Here is a 16,972-nt window from a genome sequence, read left to right as displayed (position 1 = left end):
CGTTCCACTTTGTGAGCTTCTGCCCAACAAAGTCCTCTACTCCACACGCTCTGAAGCTGTCCTGAACTCCTGGGTAGTACTCTTCATTGTCCTTGATATAGGTCCAGTCGACCCATCTCATGTCACATACAATTGGCTTCTTGTCAAGTAGCACTGTCTCATAGAAATCCTGCTGCTCCTTGGTATGAAACCTGTAGTCCACTGCAGTCCTTCTCCTAGAAGCGTATGGATCTGCTTCTCTCCATTTCCTGAGCCCTGAGTCTCTCCTGAGCTTCATATACTCAGCCACAGGATGAGCATCGTTGTGGTCTGGGATCTTGGGCTTGAGCTTCCGAAGGACATTCTCTTCCTCATCCTCAGCAACAGTCTCAGGCACTGGGGCCTTGTTCTTCTCAGTGGCTGGTATGCTTCGTGTGTTTCTCTTTGGTGCACTCTTAGGCTTAGATGTAGCCTTAGGTGCTTCCTTGGGTTTGGATGCAGCTGTTCCTGACCTTATAGCATCTCCCATGTGTTTGGCTGCCTTGGGCGCTGGTGCAGCTGCCTCTTCTTCCTCATCCTCTTCTACCATGATGGAGGCCTTGCCAAGTACTCTAGCCACAGTCTTTTTCACCCTCTCCTTCCTTTTCTTGCCCACAGCTGCAACGGGCTCAATGGGAGCAGGCTTCTCAGTTGAGGCTCTAGCCTTTGACATGGGCTGCCTTCCTGCTGGCCTCTTGATTTTCAGGCCTGGCTTTGAGTCTTGAGCTGGCTCAACTCTCTTGGAAGTGGCCTCTTCCTCTGCCACATAGTCTTCATCCTCAGAATCAGACGTTCTCTTCTTCCTTTGACGTGTGGCAGCCTTAGGCAGATTGCTGGGGGTGCTCCTGCTGCCATCATCAGAAGAACTTGAGGGGCTAGTGCCCTCACTCATCACAACTTGCTGCTCAGACACATTCTGGCTGTCACTTTGATCAGACATGTTGCAAACTGACTGCTGACCCTGTGAATAGATTATGGATAAGATAGAGTGGATGAGCATCACAAAAAGCAGAGATTTTTGCAAAAGATTAATTCAAAAACTTAGTTTTAGTTTTCCACAGAAAGCATCTCGGATCTACCGATTTTTAAACTCGGTGACACCGAAGCAGTTTTTGCACCAGAACTGGTGAACTCGGTCAGACCGAGTCACAGTTCGGTGGCACCGAGACTGCTAGGGTTTCACAGAATTCCAAAATCGGTCACACCGATAAGTTATTCTCGGTCAGACCGAGTTTCACTTGTGCAATGGCAAAAACCAGATCGGTGGGACCGAGTTTTTCAACTCGGTGGGTCCGAGATGGTTTCGGCGGAAACCTAACCCTAAAATTTTCGAATTAAGACTAATCTACAATTTCATTGACTGGATAGGAGTGTTTCAATCGTGGCAAGAATCATGATGATCACAATGTGCTAGGAATCGGAGTGGAGAATAGCACAAAGATCGAGTCCATGCCCTAGTTCGGCGGAGACTCGCTACGGCGGCAACGGCGGGGCAGAATTCCGTTGACGGCGGCGGAGAACAGCGAATGGAGGCTGCTGGCGGCGAGAAGACGATCCGGAGACCATGAAGGCAGAGCAGGCTATCGCGCGAGCGAAGGGGTTCGGAGAAATTTCCAAATTTTGCCCGTCACTATATATAGCCCGACCCTGTCGGTGTGACCGAGTGGAACAACTCGGTGGCACCGAGATGCAAAACTGTGTGCAGTTATTGCAACTCGGTGTGACCGAAAAGTTCAAATCGGTTGCACCGAGATCGAAAACCTAGATCAACTTAATGAACTCGGTAGGACCGAAATGGAGTATCGGTCAGACCGAGATTCATAAAGAGGTTTTGGAAGTTTAAGTCTATGACGAATCGGGGACTCCGAGCGCTCCTCACACAGAGTGGTTCGAATCTGACTTGATCAAATTTTGTGATGCAGCATGAATAGAGTTTGAGACGAGAAAAGCATAGATAGCTAGAGGAGGTTCTTAGGCATTCTTGTCCATCCACTTGGCAAAAGAAGATAAAGCCAAACAATCAAAACAACAAGTGGATGTCCTCGAATGAGTAAAATATGCAATCAGCATGCTCACACAATAAGATGGCAAATGAAATATGTGGCAAAGCATGCACAACCAATTCTAGCATCTATCAAGCAATTTGCGATGACTAGGTCATCTATATATGAGTATATTGACTTAGGAGTCAAGTGAGAACACTTGATCGTAGGTCATACTCATCGTTTAAGCTCAAGTGGGGTTACCACTTTTACATAAAGCATTGTTTTGTTCACATCTTTAGAGTTGCTTTAGCTCAAGTCTTAGAGTAAAGCTCCCCCTAGATGTGATATCCCCCCTAAGAGGGATGAACTAACCTTGGGTTTTGTCGATGATGACTTCATGTAGATATTGAAGATGTGGATGCTCAATGTTGATGTAGATCTCTTGGAGCTATCCATTTGAGTGAATTGCACTTTCAATACCTACATGGGTTAGTCCCACAAGGAACAAACAAGGATATCCATAGACATAGAGTGATGCACACAAAAGATGATGTCCATGAAAAATTTTAGGTTACCTTGTCCCTTGTCTTACCAACAAGAGGGTTTGTGACTCCTTGAACTAGTGCAAGATGTGGAAGTTGATTGCACTTGTTCTTGCCAAAATGATAAGAGTGAAGTATGTTGGCGGAGTCACCCTCAAGAACTCTCTAGTTCTTCTTCTTTTGGATCCACATCATCTTGATGGGAATCCTTGGAGTTGTAGTCGTACTTGATGAAGTGGAACTTGAAGTAGTATTGGGAATCCACTTGACTAAGGTCTTTGGAGCTTCTTCAAATGCATCAATTTCCTCTTGAAGCTTGTCCTTGCCTTTTTGCTCGTAGTCTTGTGGTGGAAGATCATCTTGAGCTTGTGTCCCCTTGAAAGAAGTATACTTCTCTTGTTGAGGGACAAACTTCGTCTTGGGATATTGATCTTCTTCCCATTCAACTCCATTGGCATTGAACTTTCGTTCAAAACCAACACCTTGATTCTTCCGGTGCATTCCTTGCTTGCGCACAATTTCCTCGAATTGCTTACTCCCGGCAAGGCTCTTGTACACTCCTTTCTCTATAATTCCCTTCAATAAGCTATTTTCTTGCTCAAGTGTAACTTGGCTAAGAGAATCATTAGTGGAATCAAGAGAACTACTAGAAGCAACAATATTGGATTTAGCATGATCATTGTTACTACTAGAGGAAGAATCTTTCTTGTTACTAAACTTGACTTGAGGCATGTAAGTGGATAAGAGTAAACGCTTGGCAATGTAAGAAGAACTTTTCTTGCGGAGATCATCATTGATTGCCTTTAAGAACTCATGCTCTTGCTCAAGATTGAGCTTTTCAAAACGTAGTTTTTCATGAGCTCTTAAAAGTTCTCGGTGATCTTCGAAGATAGTGTCATGAGCTAACTTAAGAGTTTTCAGTTCTTTAGTTAGAGCCTCAATCTTCTCCTTATCATTGTCACTCGTTTTATCTTGATTAGCATGATTAATTGGTCTTTTATCATAGTATTCATCACTAGAGTTGTCACCAAGCAAATCATCACCTAATAAGTCATCTTCATCACTATTGAAATCAACATACTCGGGGTGTGTTACCTTAGGACCTTTGGCCATGAAGCATCTTCCAATTCCTTCATTTGGTGAGTCAAATATGTCGTAGGAGTTGGTTGACACAAGTGCTAGACCGGCAACACCTTCATCTTGAGTATCTTCGGAGTCGGAGTGATAACTTCACTCGGAGTGGCTGTCGGAGTCGGAGCCGGATACCCATTCACCAACATGAGCTTGATGTCTTCGTCTTGTATAGCTCCTTGATGATTTTTCCTTCCTTTCCGAATCCTTGCTTCTCCGTGAGTATCTTCGTTCATAACGATCATCTCTACTCCTTCTCTCTCTTGGTGGTGATCCTTTGCTTCTTCTTTTTGGAGAATCTTCTCTTCTCTTGTAGGGAGCCGTACACTCGTTGGAATAGTGTCCGGGTCTTCCACAATTGTAACAGTTTCGCTCTCGACTAGAAGATCTTTTATCATTGTAGGACCTTGACTTGGAGCTTCTATCTTTGCTTCTACTCTTGTAGAACTTGTTGAAGTTCTTCATCATTAAGCTCAATTCTTCATTGAAGTCTTGTTTCTCACTTGATGATGTAGGGGCTTCACATGAGGCTTTATAGGCACCACTTGATTTGTTGTGAAGTTCCTCTTTATCCTTAAGTGACATCTCATGAGCAACAATTCTTCCAATCACCTCCGTTGGCTTGAGATCTTTGTAATTGGGAATCATTTGGATCAATGTGCACACGGTATCATATTTTCCATCCAAGGCTCTTAGGATCTTCTTGATGATGAATTTATCGGTCATCTCTTCACTTCCTAAGCCGGCAATCTCATTTGTGATGAGAGCAAGCCTAGAGTACATTTCAGCGACACCTTCACCATCCTTCATCTTGAACTTGTCAAGTTGGCTTTGAAGCACATCCAACTTGGATTCCTTGACGGAGTCGGTACCTTCGTGCATATCAATCAAAGTGTCCCAAATTTCCTTTGCATTCTCAAGGCGGCTGATTTTGTTGAATTCTTCGGGGCACAATCTGTTGAAGAGAATATCACAAGCTTGAGCATTGTATTGCAACATCTTCAACTCCTCCGCGGTGGCTTCACAGTTTGGTTCTTTCCCATGAAAGAAGTCACCTTGCAAACCAACACATACAATAGCCCAAACGGTGGGGTTATGTCCAAGAATATGCATTTTCATTTTATGCTTCCAACTAGCAAAATTAGTACCATCAAAGTAAGGACCTCTACGGTGATAATTTCCCTCGCTAGACGCCATACTCTCCTAGGTTGTGAAACCAAGGCTATGACCACCAAAAGCTATGGAGATCAAGCAAATGGAGACCAAGGCTCTGATACCACTTGTAGGATCGAAAGTATGTCTAGAGGGGGGTGATTAGACTACTTGACCAAATAAAAGCTTAACCTTTTCCCAATTTTAGTTCTTGGCAGATTTTAGCTAATTTAGGACAAGTCAAGCAATCATCACATAATTCAAGCAAGCATGCAAAGAGTATATAGGCAGCGGAAAGTAAAGCATGCAACTTGCAAGAATATAAAGGGAAGGGTTTGGAGAATTCAAACGCTATTGGAGACACGGATGTTTTTCCCGTGGTTCGGATAGGTGGTGCTATCCTACATCCACGTTGATGGAGACTTCAACCCACGAAGGGTAACGGTTGCGCGAGTCCACACAGGGCTCCACCCAAGGGCAACGGTTGCGCGAGTCCACGAAGGGCTCCACCCACGAAGGGTCCACGAAGAAGCAACCACCCACAAAGGGTCCATGAAGAAGCAACCTTGTCTATCCCACCATGGCCATCGCCCACGAAGGACTTGCCTCACTAGCGGTAGATCTTCACGAAGTAGGCGATCTCCCTGCCCTTACAAACTCCTTGGTTCAACTCCACAATCTTGTTGGAGGCTCCCAAGTGACACCTAGCCAATCTAGGAGACACCACTCTCCAAGAAGTAACAAATGGTGTGTAGGTAATGAACTCCTTGCTCTTGTTCTTCAAATGATAGTCTCCCCAACACTCAACTCTCTCTCATAGGATTTGGATTTGGTGGAAAGAAGATTTGAGTGGAAAGCAACTTGGGAAGGCTAGAGATCAAGGTTCATATGGTAGGAATGGAATGTCTTGATCTCAACACATGAGTAGGTGGTTTTCTCTCAGAACATATGAGTAGGAATGGTGTGTGTGTTCTGATGGCTCTCTCATCGAGTGAGAAGGAGGTGGAGGGGTATATATAGCCTCCACACAAAATCCAACCGTTACAAAGTTTTCCAATCTCGGTGGGACGGAATTAATAAACTCGGTCGGACCGAAAATGTAAACCTAGTGACCGTTAGAGATTTTCGGTGGGACTGACATGCAACTCGGTAGGACCAATATGGTTAGGGTTTGGGCATAACGTAATCTCGGTGAGACCGATTACACAAACTCGGTGAGACCAAATTTGGTAATTAGCTAACCAGAGAGTTGGTCAGGCAAACTCGGTGGGACCGATTTGCTCTTTCGGTGAGACCGAGTGGAACTCGGTGAGACCGAAAAGTTACAAAGGGGAAACACTGAGTTTACATTGCAATCTCGGTGGGACGATTCGCTCTTTCGGTGGGACCGAAAAGTTACGAAAGGGAAACAGAGAGTTTGCAACCCCATCTCGGTGGGACCGAGATCCTTATCGGTAGACCGAATTGCTAGGGTTTGGCAGTGGCTAATGACAAGTGAAACTCGGTGGCGCCGGATAGGAAGAATCGGTAGGACCGAGTTTGGCTTAGAGTTTAGGTCATATGTGGATATGGGAAAGTAGTTGAGGGTTATGGAGCATATCACTAAGCACATGAAGCAAGAGGCTCATTAAGCAACACCTCATCCCTCCTTAATAGTATTGGCTTTTCCTAAAGACTCAATGTGATCTTGGATCACTGAAATATAAAATGAAGAGTCTTGAGCTTTTGAGCTTGAGCCAATCCATTGTCTTTAGCATTTTGAGGGTTCCACTTTCACATCCATGCCATGCCAATCATTGAGCTTTCCTGAAATAATCATCTTGGAATAGCATTAGCTCAATGAGCTATATGTTGTTATGAATTACCAAAACCACTAGGGATAGTTGCACTTTCAGCAATGCTGTTGGAATTTAAAATATTACCTTCTGTGCGGCTGTTTATCAATTCTGAGAAATGGCAAGTCGTCGGCTTCTGCCCCCGTGCCGCTAGTGCTGGGGTGTTCGGGGATAACCCTGAGCGCTCTTTTTCCCATGTTTGGGTCCTTCGAGGGAGGCGCTCAGCCCAACGAACAAGGCAATCGGACTATAATGCGTGAACACTCTCACTTAGCCATAGAATTCTATAATTTTAAATTTCGGCGAAGCCCCTGGTATTCGGAAGACCGAGTTCGGGGCGCTATCCACGCCTTGGCCGGACAGAGCCGGCTCCTCGCCCTAAGCGGCATAAGTCTTTAGGGACTCGAAAAACCTCTCGAACAGCGACCAGCTCTCGCTTCATCATGACAGTCAGTTTTAGCTTTCTCCACTGAGGTGCTCGACCCAGCTCAACTGGGGCACAATCGCAGTGGTTCTCCTAGTGCTACCTTAGCCGATATAGCGGAACGTAAGGCACCAAAACATAGGAGCCGGGCAAACCCAACTATTGACCCAAGACATGATTCGGAGCCGATGCATATAATGCTATAAGTTCGGGGTGCCGCACTTGTTAAAGTGTTCGGACTTCTCACACCATATTGAGGGGTACTAAAGCCCCTGGCATATTTAGGCCGTACCAAAGTGTACGGGTGCAATATGTCGTTAAGGAACATATATATATATATATAAAGAGTAATGCAAAATAGACAAAAGCTATGCATTGTTTATTAAAGAGGGCTGCGATCAAAGCAGAACGATACAAATAATGCGATAAGCAAAAGGTTGGACTATGTAACATGTCCGTTCCAGGGGCAAGCTGCGGAATAGTATGCGAAACAGGTATACTGCTCGTGATAGAGACCACCTGGGAGTTCCGTAATGCGGCGTGGCTTGTTTGCTTCCCTGGTTCTTGCATCGTTTGTGCGACAATTGAACTGCCGAACAGGCCTTCCGAAGTGTGGAGTCGTGAAATTAAGAGAAGATTAAAAAATCGGCAGCCCCTGGTGCGGTTTAAGCCGTGTTTCGGGCGTGCCGTGATGGTGCCCCTTCCCCTGTACCCATGGTATTTCTAGAGCGTAGTTATGTACGCGAAGTACTGGTGTCGCATTTTTGCGAGGGCTGGGGTTGGGGCCGCATTGCTACGCCTGCTCGGATCGTGCCAGGCGGTCTTGTTGTAGGTTACTCCGGGCGCGCTTGACGGTGTCCGTCGTTTAATGGCCGGACTGGAGAACTGCCTGGAGAGGCTGCTTTGTACTTCCGCTGCAAGGGCCGCCGTGTGCTCCTCCGTTCGGAGGGAGCGTTCGGTGTTTCCATTGACCGTAATTACTCCTCGAGGGCCTGGCATCTTGAGCTTAAGGTATGCGTAGTGCGGTACCGCATTGAACTTGGCGAATGCGGTTCGCCCGAGCAGTGCGTGATAGCCACTGCGGAATGGGACTATGTCGAAGATTAACTCCTCGCTTCGGAAATTATCCGGAGATCTGAAGACCACTTCAAGTGTGACTGAGCCTGTACAGTTGGCCTCTACACCTGGTATTACGCCTTTAAAGGTCGTTTTGGTGGGCTTAATCCTTGAGGGATCTATGCCCATTTTCCGCACTGTATCCTGGTAAAGCAGGTTCAGGCTACTGCCGCCGTCCATAAGGACTCTAGTGAGATGAAATCCGTCAATAATTGGGTCTAGAACCAATGCAGCGAATCCGCCATGACGGATGCTAGTGGGATGGTCCCTTCGATCAAAGGTATCGGGCAGGAGGACCATGGGTTGAACTTTGGGGCGACTGGCTCTACCACGTATACGTCCCTTAACGCGTGCTTCCGCTCCCTTTTGGGGACGTGGGTTGCGTATATCATGTTCACCGTCCGCACTTGTGGGGGGAAACCCTTCTGTCCACTATTGTTCGGCAGCCGGGGCTCCTCGTCGTCATCGCTATGCAGCCCCTTGTCTTCATTTTCGGCATTTAACTTGCCTGCCTGCTTGAACACCCAACAATCCCTGTTGGTGTGATTGGCCGGCTTTTCGGGGGTGCCATGTATCTAGCACAAGCGGTCGAGTATACGGTCCAAACTGGACGGGCCCCTAGGATTCCTTTTAAATGGCTTTTTCCGCTGACCGGATTTAGAGCCTCTGAATCCGGCATTAACTGCCGTATCCTTAGCATTGTCGCCGTTAATGCGGCACTTCTGCTTGTTGCGACGCGACCTGCCACTACTGTCCCTGGTATCCGAATTACCAGGGTTCTTGGTCATATTGTTGCTACGAGCAAGCCAGCTGTCTTCTCCCGCGCAAAAGCGGGTCATGAGTGTCGTAAGTGCTGCCATAGACTTCGGCTTTTCCTGTCCAAGGTGCCGGGCAAGCCACTCGTCACGGATATTGTGCTTGAAGGCTGCTAGGGCCTCAGCGTCCGGACAGTCGACTATTTGATTTTTCTTTGTTAGGAACCGTGTACAGAATTGCCTGGCCGATTCCTCTGGCTGCTGAATTACGTGACTTAGGTCATCGGCGTCTGGGTGTCGCACATAAGTGCCCTGGAAATTATCGAGGAATGCGGCTTCCAGGTCCTCCCAACAACTAATTGATCCTGTTGGCAAGCTATTAAGCCAATGCCGAGCTGGTCCTTTAAGCTTGAGTGGGAGGTATTTGATGGCGTGGAAATCATCGCCGCGGGCCATGTGGATATGAAGGAGATAATCCTCGATCCATACCGCAGGATCTGTTGTGCCATCATATGATTGATGTTTACGGGTTTGAAACCCTCGGGGATTTGATGATCCATTATTTCGTCTGTGAAGCATAGTGGGTGTGCGGCGCCTCTGTACTGGGCTATATCACGACGTAGCTCCAATGAGCTTTGTCTACTGTGTTCGGCCCTGCCGAATTTGTGGCCGGCGTGACGGTTACCGTCTCGAGCCGTGGGGCGCCCACGCGATCCGTAGATCGATCTTGTTTGCCTTGCCTTGTCCTCCAACATATCTCGTAAGTCCGGCGCATATTCCCGTGCCTTGGTACGGGGTGCGGCTTGAGTGGAGGGCCGAGAGGCCTCTCTGTCGCGGCCACGAGGTGGCCGGTCGGGCGCATCAAGTGCTTCCTCCTCTAATCGGGGTAGCAACCTGCGCTTTGGGTAGCTCTTGGAGGGGCGTTCGAGTTTTTGCTCTTCGGCCGCAAGGACTTCAGTCCATCTGTTGACTAGCAAATCTTGATCAGCTCTAAGCTGTTGCTGTTTTTTCTTGAGGCTTCTTGCCGTGGCCATAAGCCTGCGTTGAAAATGCTCTTGCTCGACGGGATCCTCTGGCACGACGAATTCGTCGTCGTCGAGGCTCGCCTCGTCTTCGGAGGGAGGCATATAATTATCGTCCTCGACCTCTCTGTCTGCCGCTCTCTCATGAGGGCTGGTTTCTCCATCCTCCTGTGCTAAATCTTGCTGGAGGGGGTTTTCTTTGGCGCTTTCCGGAGTATTATTATCTCCCGTGCTGGAATCACCGTATTTGTTTTGGCGGGATTTTGAGCGGCGCCGCTGACGCCGGCGCTTAGGCTGTTTCTTGGAGGGGTCATCCTCCGCTGTTCCATCGCCATCTCCTTCTTTTGGGGTGTCCACCATGTATATGTCATATGACGAGGTGGCTTTTCCAGGGCCTGATAGGCGCTGGTTCTTCATCGTCTCCTTCATCGGCGTCCATACCGTCGATGTCTTCGAAGTCGAATTCGAGCATGTCGGTTAAGTCGTCGGCAGTGGCTACAAAGTGGGTGGTGGGTGGGCTTTGAATTTCTTCATCGTCTGAATCCCAACATTGCTGACCGTAGTCCGGCCAGGGCTCTCCTGATAAAGAGAGAGACTTCAGTGTCTTCAGAATATCGCCGAAAGGCGAGTGCTGAAAGATGTCCGCGGCAGTAAACTCCATGATCGGCGCCCAATCGGATTCGATCGGCAGGGGCGCGGAGGGTTCGGAGTCCGGAGAGGAGTCCGGCTCCTTGGAGTCACGAGTCTCGCAGAGTGCGGGGCTGGTGTTCGGCTCGATCGCCGTTGGGATCGCAGCCCCCAAGGCGGCGCCCAACCACCCATCCTCGATCAGCGCAGTTGGCTCCGAATTAAGGGTTGAAGCCGATTCGGGTGCGGCCTCCAGGGCACTGTTCAGCGGCAGAGCTAGATCATGCTCATCGTGACAGTGCGGCGCGCTCGGCAGTGGCTCGAATCCGTCGAAGATCAAGTCCCCGCGGATGTCAGCCGTGTAGTTTAAGCTTCCAAATCTGACCTGACGGCCAGGGGCATAGCTTTCGATCTGCTCCAGATGGCCAAGTGAATTGTCCCACAATGTGAAGCCGCCGAAGACGAAGATCTGTCCGAGGAGGAAGGTCTCACCCTGGACTGCATCGCCATTGATGATCGTAGGAGCCATCAAGCCTGACGACGATGACACAGAGGAACTCTCAATGAAAGCACCAATGTCGGTGTCAAAACCGGCGGATCTCGGGTAGGGGATCCCGAACTGTGCGTCTAGGCCGGATGGTAACAGGAGGCAAGGGACACGAAGTTTTACCCAGGTTCGGGCCCTCTCGATGGAGGTAAAACCCTACGTCATGCTTGATTGATATTGATGATATGAGTAGTACAAGAGTAGATCTACCACGAGATCGAAGAGGCTAAACCCTAGAAGCTAGCCTATGGTATGATTGTTGTTGTGTATATTGTCCTATGGACTAAAAACCCTCCGGTTTATATAGACACCGGAGAGGGTTAGGGTTACACAAAGTCGGTTAGAATGGTAGGAGATCTGCATATCCGTATCGCCAAGCTTGCCTTCCACGCCAAGGAAAGTCCCTTCCGGACACGGGACGAAGTCTTCAATCTTGTATCTTCATAGTCCAGGAGTCCGGCTGAAGGTATAGTCCGGCCATCCGGACACCCCCTAATCCAGGACTCCCTCAGGGAGGGTTGACAAGAGATAACTATCAGTGACAACCACGGTCGTTGTCGCCTCAGCGGTAGTCATAGCAGTGCAACTCCTTGGACCTTCTTCTTCTTCTTCTTCTTCTTCCATGACACACACTTTTCCCATTCATTTCTCTTGCTTAGCGGTGAAAGGGGCAACGTCATACAGTCACACATATTTCTAGATTCTTGCTACGATGAGCTCCCAGGACCATTGGATTCGATGTTGGTAAGCCCGTGATGGTCGGATCCTGACAACAGTGAGTCGAGTCTGCCAAATGAACATGTGGGTGTCAAGAGAGGGATCTACTCAGACATCATGGCGGCGAGACGAAGATGTTTCAAAGCACTGGTTGGTTTCCATGCGTGATTCGAGGGAGGACCAAGGGGATCGTCACTTTCCCAAAAGATAGGCAAGTGTGACTTGAAATTGGGGAGAATAAAATTAGGCGAGGAGATCAGGGAGCTGCTAGAGACATGTTGTGTGCTTTCTTCATCACGCGGGAGTGACCGGGTCGCTCCAGACCCTTTTATTTTTAGAAATTAAATCTAGACATATTTTTTTGATAAAAAATATTAGATCAACACAACATTGGACATAACCAAATATAGGGCAAGTGAACTCATCGACGTGGAAACAACACTAATTAGGGACAGATCGTGAGTACAACTATATGCCTCCAAATTATCATCGAAGCTGTGACTGAATATATCGTTGCCGCACCATTGTAATTCACACGAATGCGGGACAACATCAAGAAATCGGACCATCGAACTACCTGCAAAGACTTGTAAAGGAACAAGTAGATCGCCGCATGAGATGAAGATTAGCAATCGTAATAAGCATATCAACAAGAGACCACCCCGATCTAGATAGACATCCACGTAGGAGGTAAACGGCGCGCCATTTAAGCCCGTTTAAACCAACTTATCGATCTAACAGTTTAAGAAAAAATTGCTAAACAAAATGCTATTCCTCCGCCCCAAAATATAAGATAATTTTTGATACTATCATAATGTTGTAAAAAGTGATCTTATAGAAGTATGAACGGCCGCCATGCACGTGCGTTTGAACGGCTATCGAAACCTGTACGTCAAACACCCCGCCCGGACAGCCGATCTCGGCCGTTGAAGGCGCCCACGGTACACCGCAAATAGTCCAAGTGTCCAACGCTCTTCCACGACCCCACACCCACCTCCCTCGCCGGGCCCCACACACCCTCGACCCACTGCCGAGCGAGCACCAAACCAAACTCCATTTAAGGAACCAGCTCAAGCTCCAGAGCCTCGTCCCAAAGACTCCACACACACGCCTCACAGAAGCCCAGAGCATAGCAGAGCAGAGCCGAGCGGGAGCGGCCATGGCGTCGTCGAGCTTCAAGGTGACGCGGATCTCGGAGGGCGCGGTGAAGCCGGCGTCGGAGACGCCCGACCACACGCTGCCGCTGGCGTGGGTGGACCGGTACCCGACCCACCGGGGCCTGGTGGAGTCGATGCACATCTTCCGGTCCGGCGCCGACGCGGCCCCCGCCGTGATCCGCGAGGCGCTGGGCAAGGCGCTCGCCTTCTTCTACCCGCTGGCGGGCCGCATCGTGGAGCAGCCGGAGAAGGGGTGCCCCGCCATCCGCTGCACCGCCGACGGCGTCTACTTCGCGGAGGCCGTGGCCGAGTGCAGCCTGGAGGACGTGCGGTTCCTGGAGCGCCCCCTGCTGCTCCCCAAGGAGGACCTCGTCCCCTACCCCGCCGCCGACCTCTGGGGCGTCGAGCCCCACAACACCATCATGATGATGCAGGTATGCACATGCTCCCACCGACCACGCCGGCGGCTGGCCGGCCGCCGTGATTCTTAAGCTAAATCGCTCGCCGTAGCATCGTTGATCCGGTCGCGTGAGGAGAGAGAGCTAGATCCGCGCGCGCGGGGGTAGATCTGGGGAGCAGAGGCGATAAGTCAAAAGCTGATGGGTGGATGGATGGCGTCGTCGTGGGAAGCTTCTCCCATTTTCCCCTTCGACGCGTCGTGGGTAGGTAGTGGCGAGTGGAGACGATTGGTTGACGGTGTCGGTCGGGGAGGCTGTCACGCGGCCCCCACCGGCGTCACCCATCATCGGTCTTCGTAAAGGTGATTACGACCTCGCACGGAGCAATTAACGGCTACCCGGAGTTGACGTGGCCGGAGTTACCCGGAGTGGTGAAGCCGAGAGCTCGTGGTGTGTGCCTGTGAAGTGTGAGGCATACTGCCGTGATTGGCAACGGCAGGCTTGCCACTTTCGTCCTTAGGACAGGGTTAGCTGAGCCGTTGCTGTGACGCCATCGACTAGGTTGAGTACTCCGATAAGAATGCCGGACGCCGGCGGCGGTCGGCGAGGCGAGATCGCGAAATCCCGGCGTTTCAGGCGAGGCGGCCGAGCGCGGCCACGGGGTGCCTCCCTCGCGGCGCCACTGCGTCACTGCACTTTTGTTCTGTTGCGGGTTGCGTGTGCGTAATGCCGCCGCTGCCTGCGACGGTACGTGCCACCAAGCACGACTTTGCTTCGACCTCAGGCGATTACGCGGCGTGCTACGGTGGTGGGCAGTGATTAGGTAGAACCGCACTCGCGTACGTAGGGGAGGATTCCGTCCATCATTCCGATCATTCCGGGGCTGAAAGTGACCGCCATGGGACGAGGCCGGAGCTGCCGAATTTTGTTTGACCTCTCTAGGCGTACTGAATCGGACTTGTTGGCGAGCACCCCCCCCCCCCCCCCCCAAGCAGTTGTCTTAATCAGGATTAGTTTCAGCCTCGCAGCTTAATTATTATGCGGTCACAGACAGAGATGTACTGCCAGAATATGCCGATGTGCCTGTAGGTGTAGGTGTTGTCCTTGCCAGACAGGTGGTGTCTGTCTGAATGTGTGTGTTGCTTCGAAGCCAAGGGTTTTTCGTCCGAGAGCCCATCCACTCCTCTGCTTTTGTTGCCCACCGACTGGTGCAGGTCAGTGAGGTTGTTTTTCTCGAATATGGTCAGTGAGGTTGTTGGAGAGGACCGATCTTCGTCGAGCACGATGATCAGATTGCAGCAATTTTCGCTCAATCTCTCTTGGTGTTTTGTTCGTGCATCCCTGTCGCCCGTACCTTGATATGCATGGCTCGGCAGAAAGTGCCGAATTCCGTCATGATTGCCAACTCATATTTTTCGACGAGGACAGCCTACTGGAATTATGGGAGCATCTACAGGATGTTGGTTTGGCACTACAACAAATCCAGAGCTGACATTCAAACTTATTATTTACATGGTTCCAGATCACGAAGTTCACCTGCGGCGGGTTCGTGATGGGCCTGCGGTTCAACCACGCGTCCGCGGACGGCATGGGCGCGGCGCAGTTCATCAAGGCGGTGGGCGACATGGCGCGGGGGCTCCCGGAGCCGTCGGTGAAGCCGGTGTGGGACAGGGAGAAGTTCCCCAACCCGAGCATCAAGCCTGGTCCGCTCCCGGAGCTCCCCGTGCTGGCGCTGGACTACATCGTGCTCGACTTCCCCACGGGCTACATCGACGGGCTCAAGACGCAGTACAAGGCGCACAGCGGCAAGTTCTGCTCCGGCTTCGACGTGCTGACGGCGAAGCTGTGGCAGTGCCGCACCCGGGCGCTGAACCTGGAGCCGGACGCCACGGTGAAGCTCTGCTTCTTCGCCAGCGTGCGCCACCTGCTGAAGCTGGACGCCGGGTACTACGGCAACTCCATCTTCCCCGTGAAGATGTCCGGGAGCAGCAAGAAGGTGCTGGAGTCGTCGGTGATGGAGGTGATCGACATGATCCGGGAGGCAAAGCAGCGGATGGCGGTGGAGTTCTTCCAGTTTGCCAAGGAGGAGACGCGGCAGGATCCCTTCCAGATGAGCTTCGACTACGAGTCCATCTACGTCTCCGACTGGAGCAAGCTGGGGTTCTCCGACGTGGACTACGGCTTCGGCCCGCCCATGTTCGCCGGCCCGCTCGTGAACAACGACTTCATCGCCTCCGTCGTCATCCTCAAGGCGCCGCTGCCGCTGGACGGCACCCGGATGCTCGCCAGCTGCGTCACCAAGGAGCACTCGGAGGAGTTCGCCCGCGGCATGAAGGAGGACCTGCCATGAGCGAGCTCCTTCGCTTTGCTTTGCTAAGAGAACCTTGGCATGCATGCATGCATGCAGGGGGGTGGGGATGGAAGCATCGTGGAGCTCTGCTGATGCGGCTGTTTGGTTGATATATTGTTGCTGATGTTGTTGTATTTGTACCTGTTTTCGTTGTATTTACTTACTTTGTTTCTACATCCATCTTGAGCAGTACGTTACCATTCTTAGAATGTAGACAGCCAATTCGATTTTTTAATCATTTGATACGAGACAATAAAAATGATACATACCTGCATTTGGTTACTTGATTGATGATGGCTTGTATGGTTGCAAAACTCAAGAGGGACCAGAGGCATGGCGCTTTTAGAAAAAAATATATTTTGAGTCGTGTATGGTGGGCTTCGTCTCTGCGGGCCATAGGGAAACACTAAAGCCCACAGCACAAGAAGCCCGATTAAGATGTGTCGGTTCTATGGGTCACCGCGGGCACGCGTCAAGGCTGGGTTTCGTTTAGTCCCACATGGCCAGACGAGAAGAACTTTGATCGCTTTAAATAGGGCTTCAACCGGCCTCATCATCGCCGGGCTTGGTGGCGCTAGCCTGTAACCGTAGATGAACGGGGCAACCAGAATTTGCAAGCCTCACATGGTGCACCGTGTGAGCGCAGCTCTCTGAAATCTCACTAGATTTAAGCAAGCGGACGTATATCCCTGTGGTGTACTGCTCCCGCAGCTTGTCTGGGGACTCTGGATTTAATTAAGCAAGCGGACCACTATCCGTGTACCGCTCCCGCAGCTTGTCTAGAAAATTCTTTTTCATTTTTTCATCTATTGAAATTTAGGATGCGTGCACCGATGCATCAGGCATGTGTATTGGGGAATGGGGAGAATATCACGTGATACCAAATTCGAAAAAAATCAAATTTAAATCATTCCAAAAATTCCAAAAAATATATGAATGTTTGCAACACATGTGTCTACAAACCCTAAAAAATCCAGATCCAAATTTGATATACACATTGAGAAGCAAAAAAGACAAACCTGTTGTGAATAGTGTAGCTTTTCACACTTTTCATGTTTTTTTCTTTATCGACACTATTCATGCTGAATTTATCACGGAAGCATCTAAGTGATGGTATCATCTGCCATTCTCCCCTGTGTATTGCTCCTGCAGCTCGTCTAGTGATTTTTTTTCATTTTATATCTATTGAAATTTAT

General features: G+C 49.9%; 1 protein-coding gene across 1 annotated transcript; it reads left to right on the top strand.

The window, feature by feature from the left end:
* Positions 1–12,949: 12,949 nt before the first annotated feature.
* On the top strand, positions 12,950–16,058 carry LOC125542945 (acyl transferase 9). Its single transcript, XM_048706174.1, has 2 exons — positions 12,950–13,462; positions 14,949–16,058. The coding sequence occupies exons 1-2, from the start codon at positions 13,031–13,033 to the stop codon at positions 15,774–15,776; spliced, it is 1,260 nt and encodes a 419-aa protein (XP_048562131.1). The 5' UTR covers positions 12,950–13,030; the 3' UTR covers positions 15,777–16,058.
* The last annotated feature ends 914 nt before the right edge of the window (positions 16,059–16,972 follow it).

Source organism: Triticum urartu, chromosome 3, assembly GCF_003073215.2.
Source record: "Triticum urartu cultivar G1812 chromosome 3, Tu2.1, whole genome shotgun sequence".
In the NCBI taxonomy this organism is placed as follows: Eukaryota; Viridiplantae; Streptophyta; class Magnoliopsida; order Poales; family Poaceae; genus Triticum; species Triticum urartu.
The sequence above is the reverse complement of the archived record's forward strand: the minus strand, read 5'-3'. Positions and strand labels throughout refer to the sequence as shown.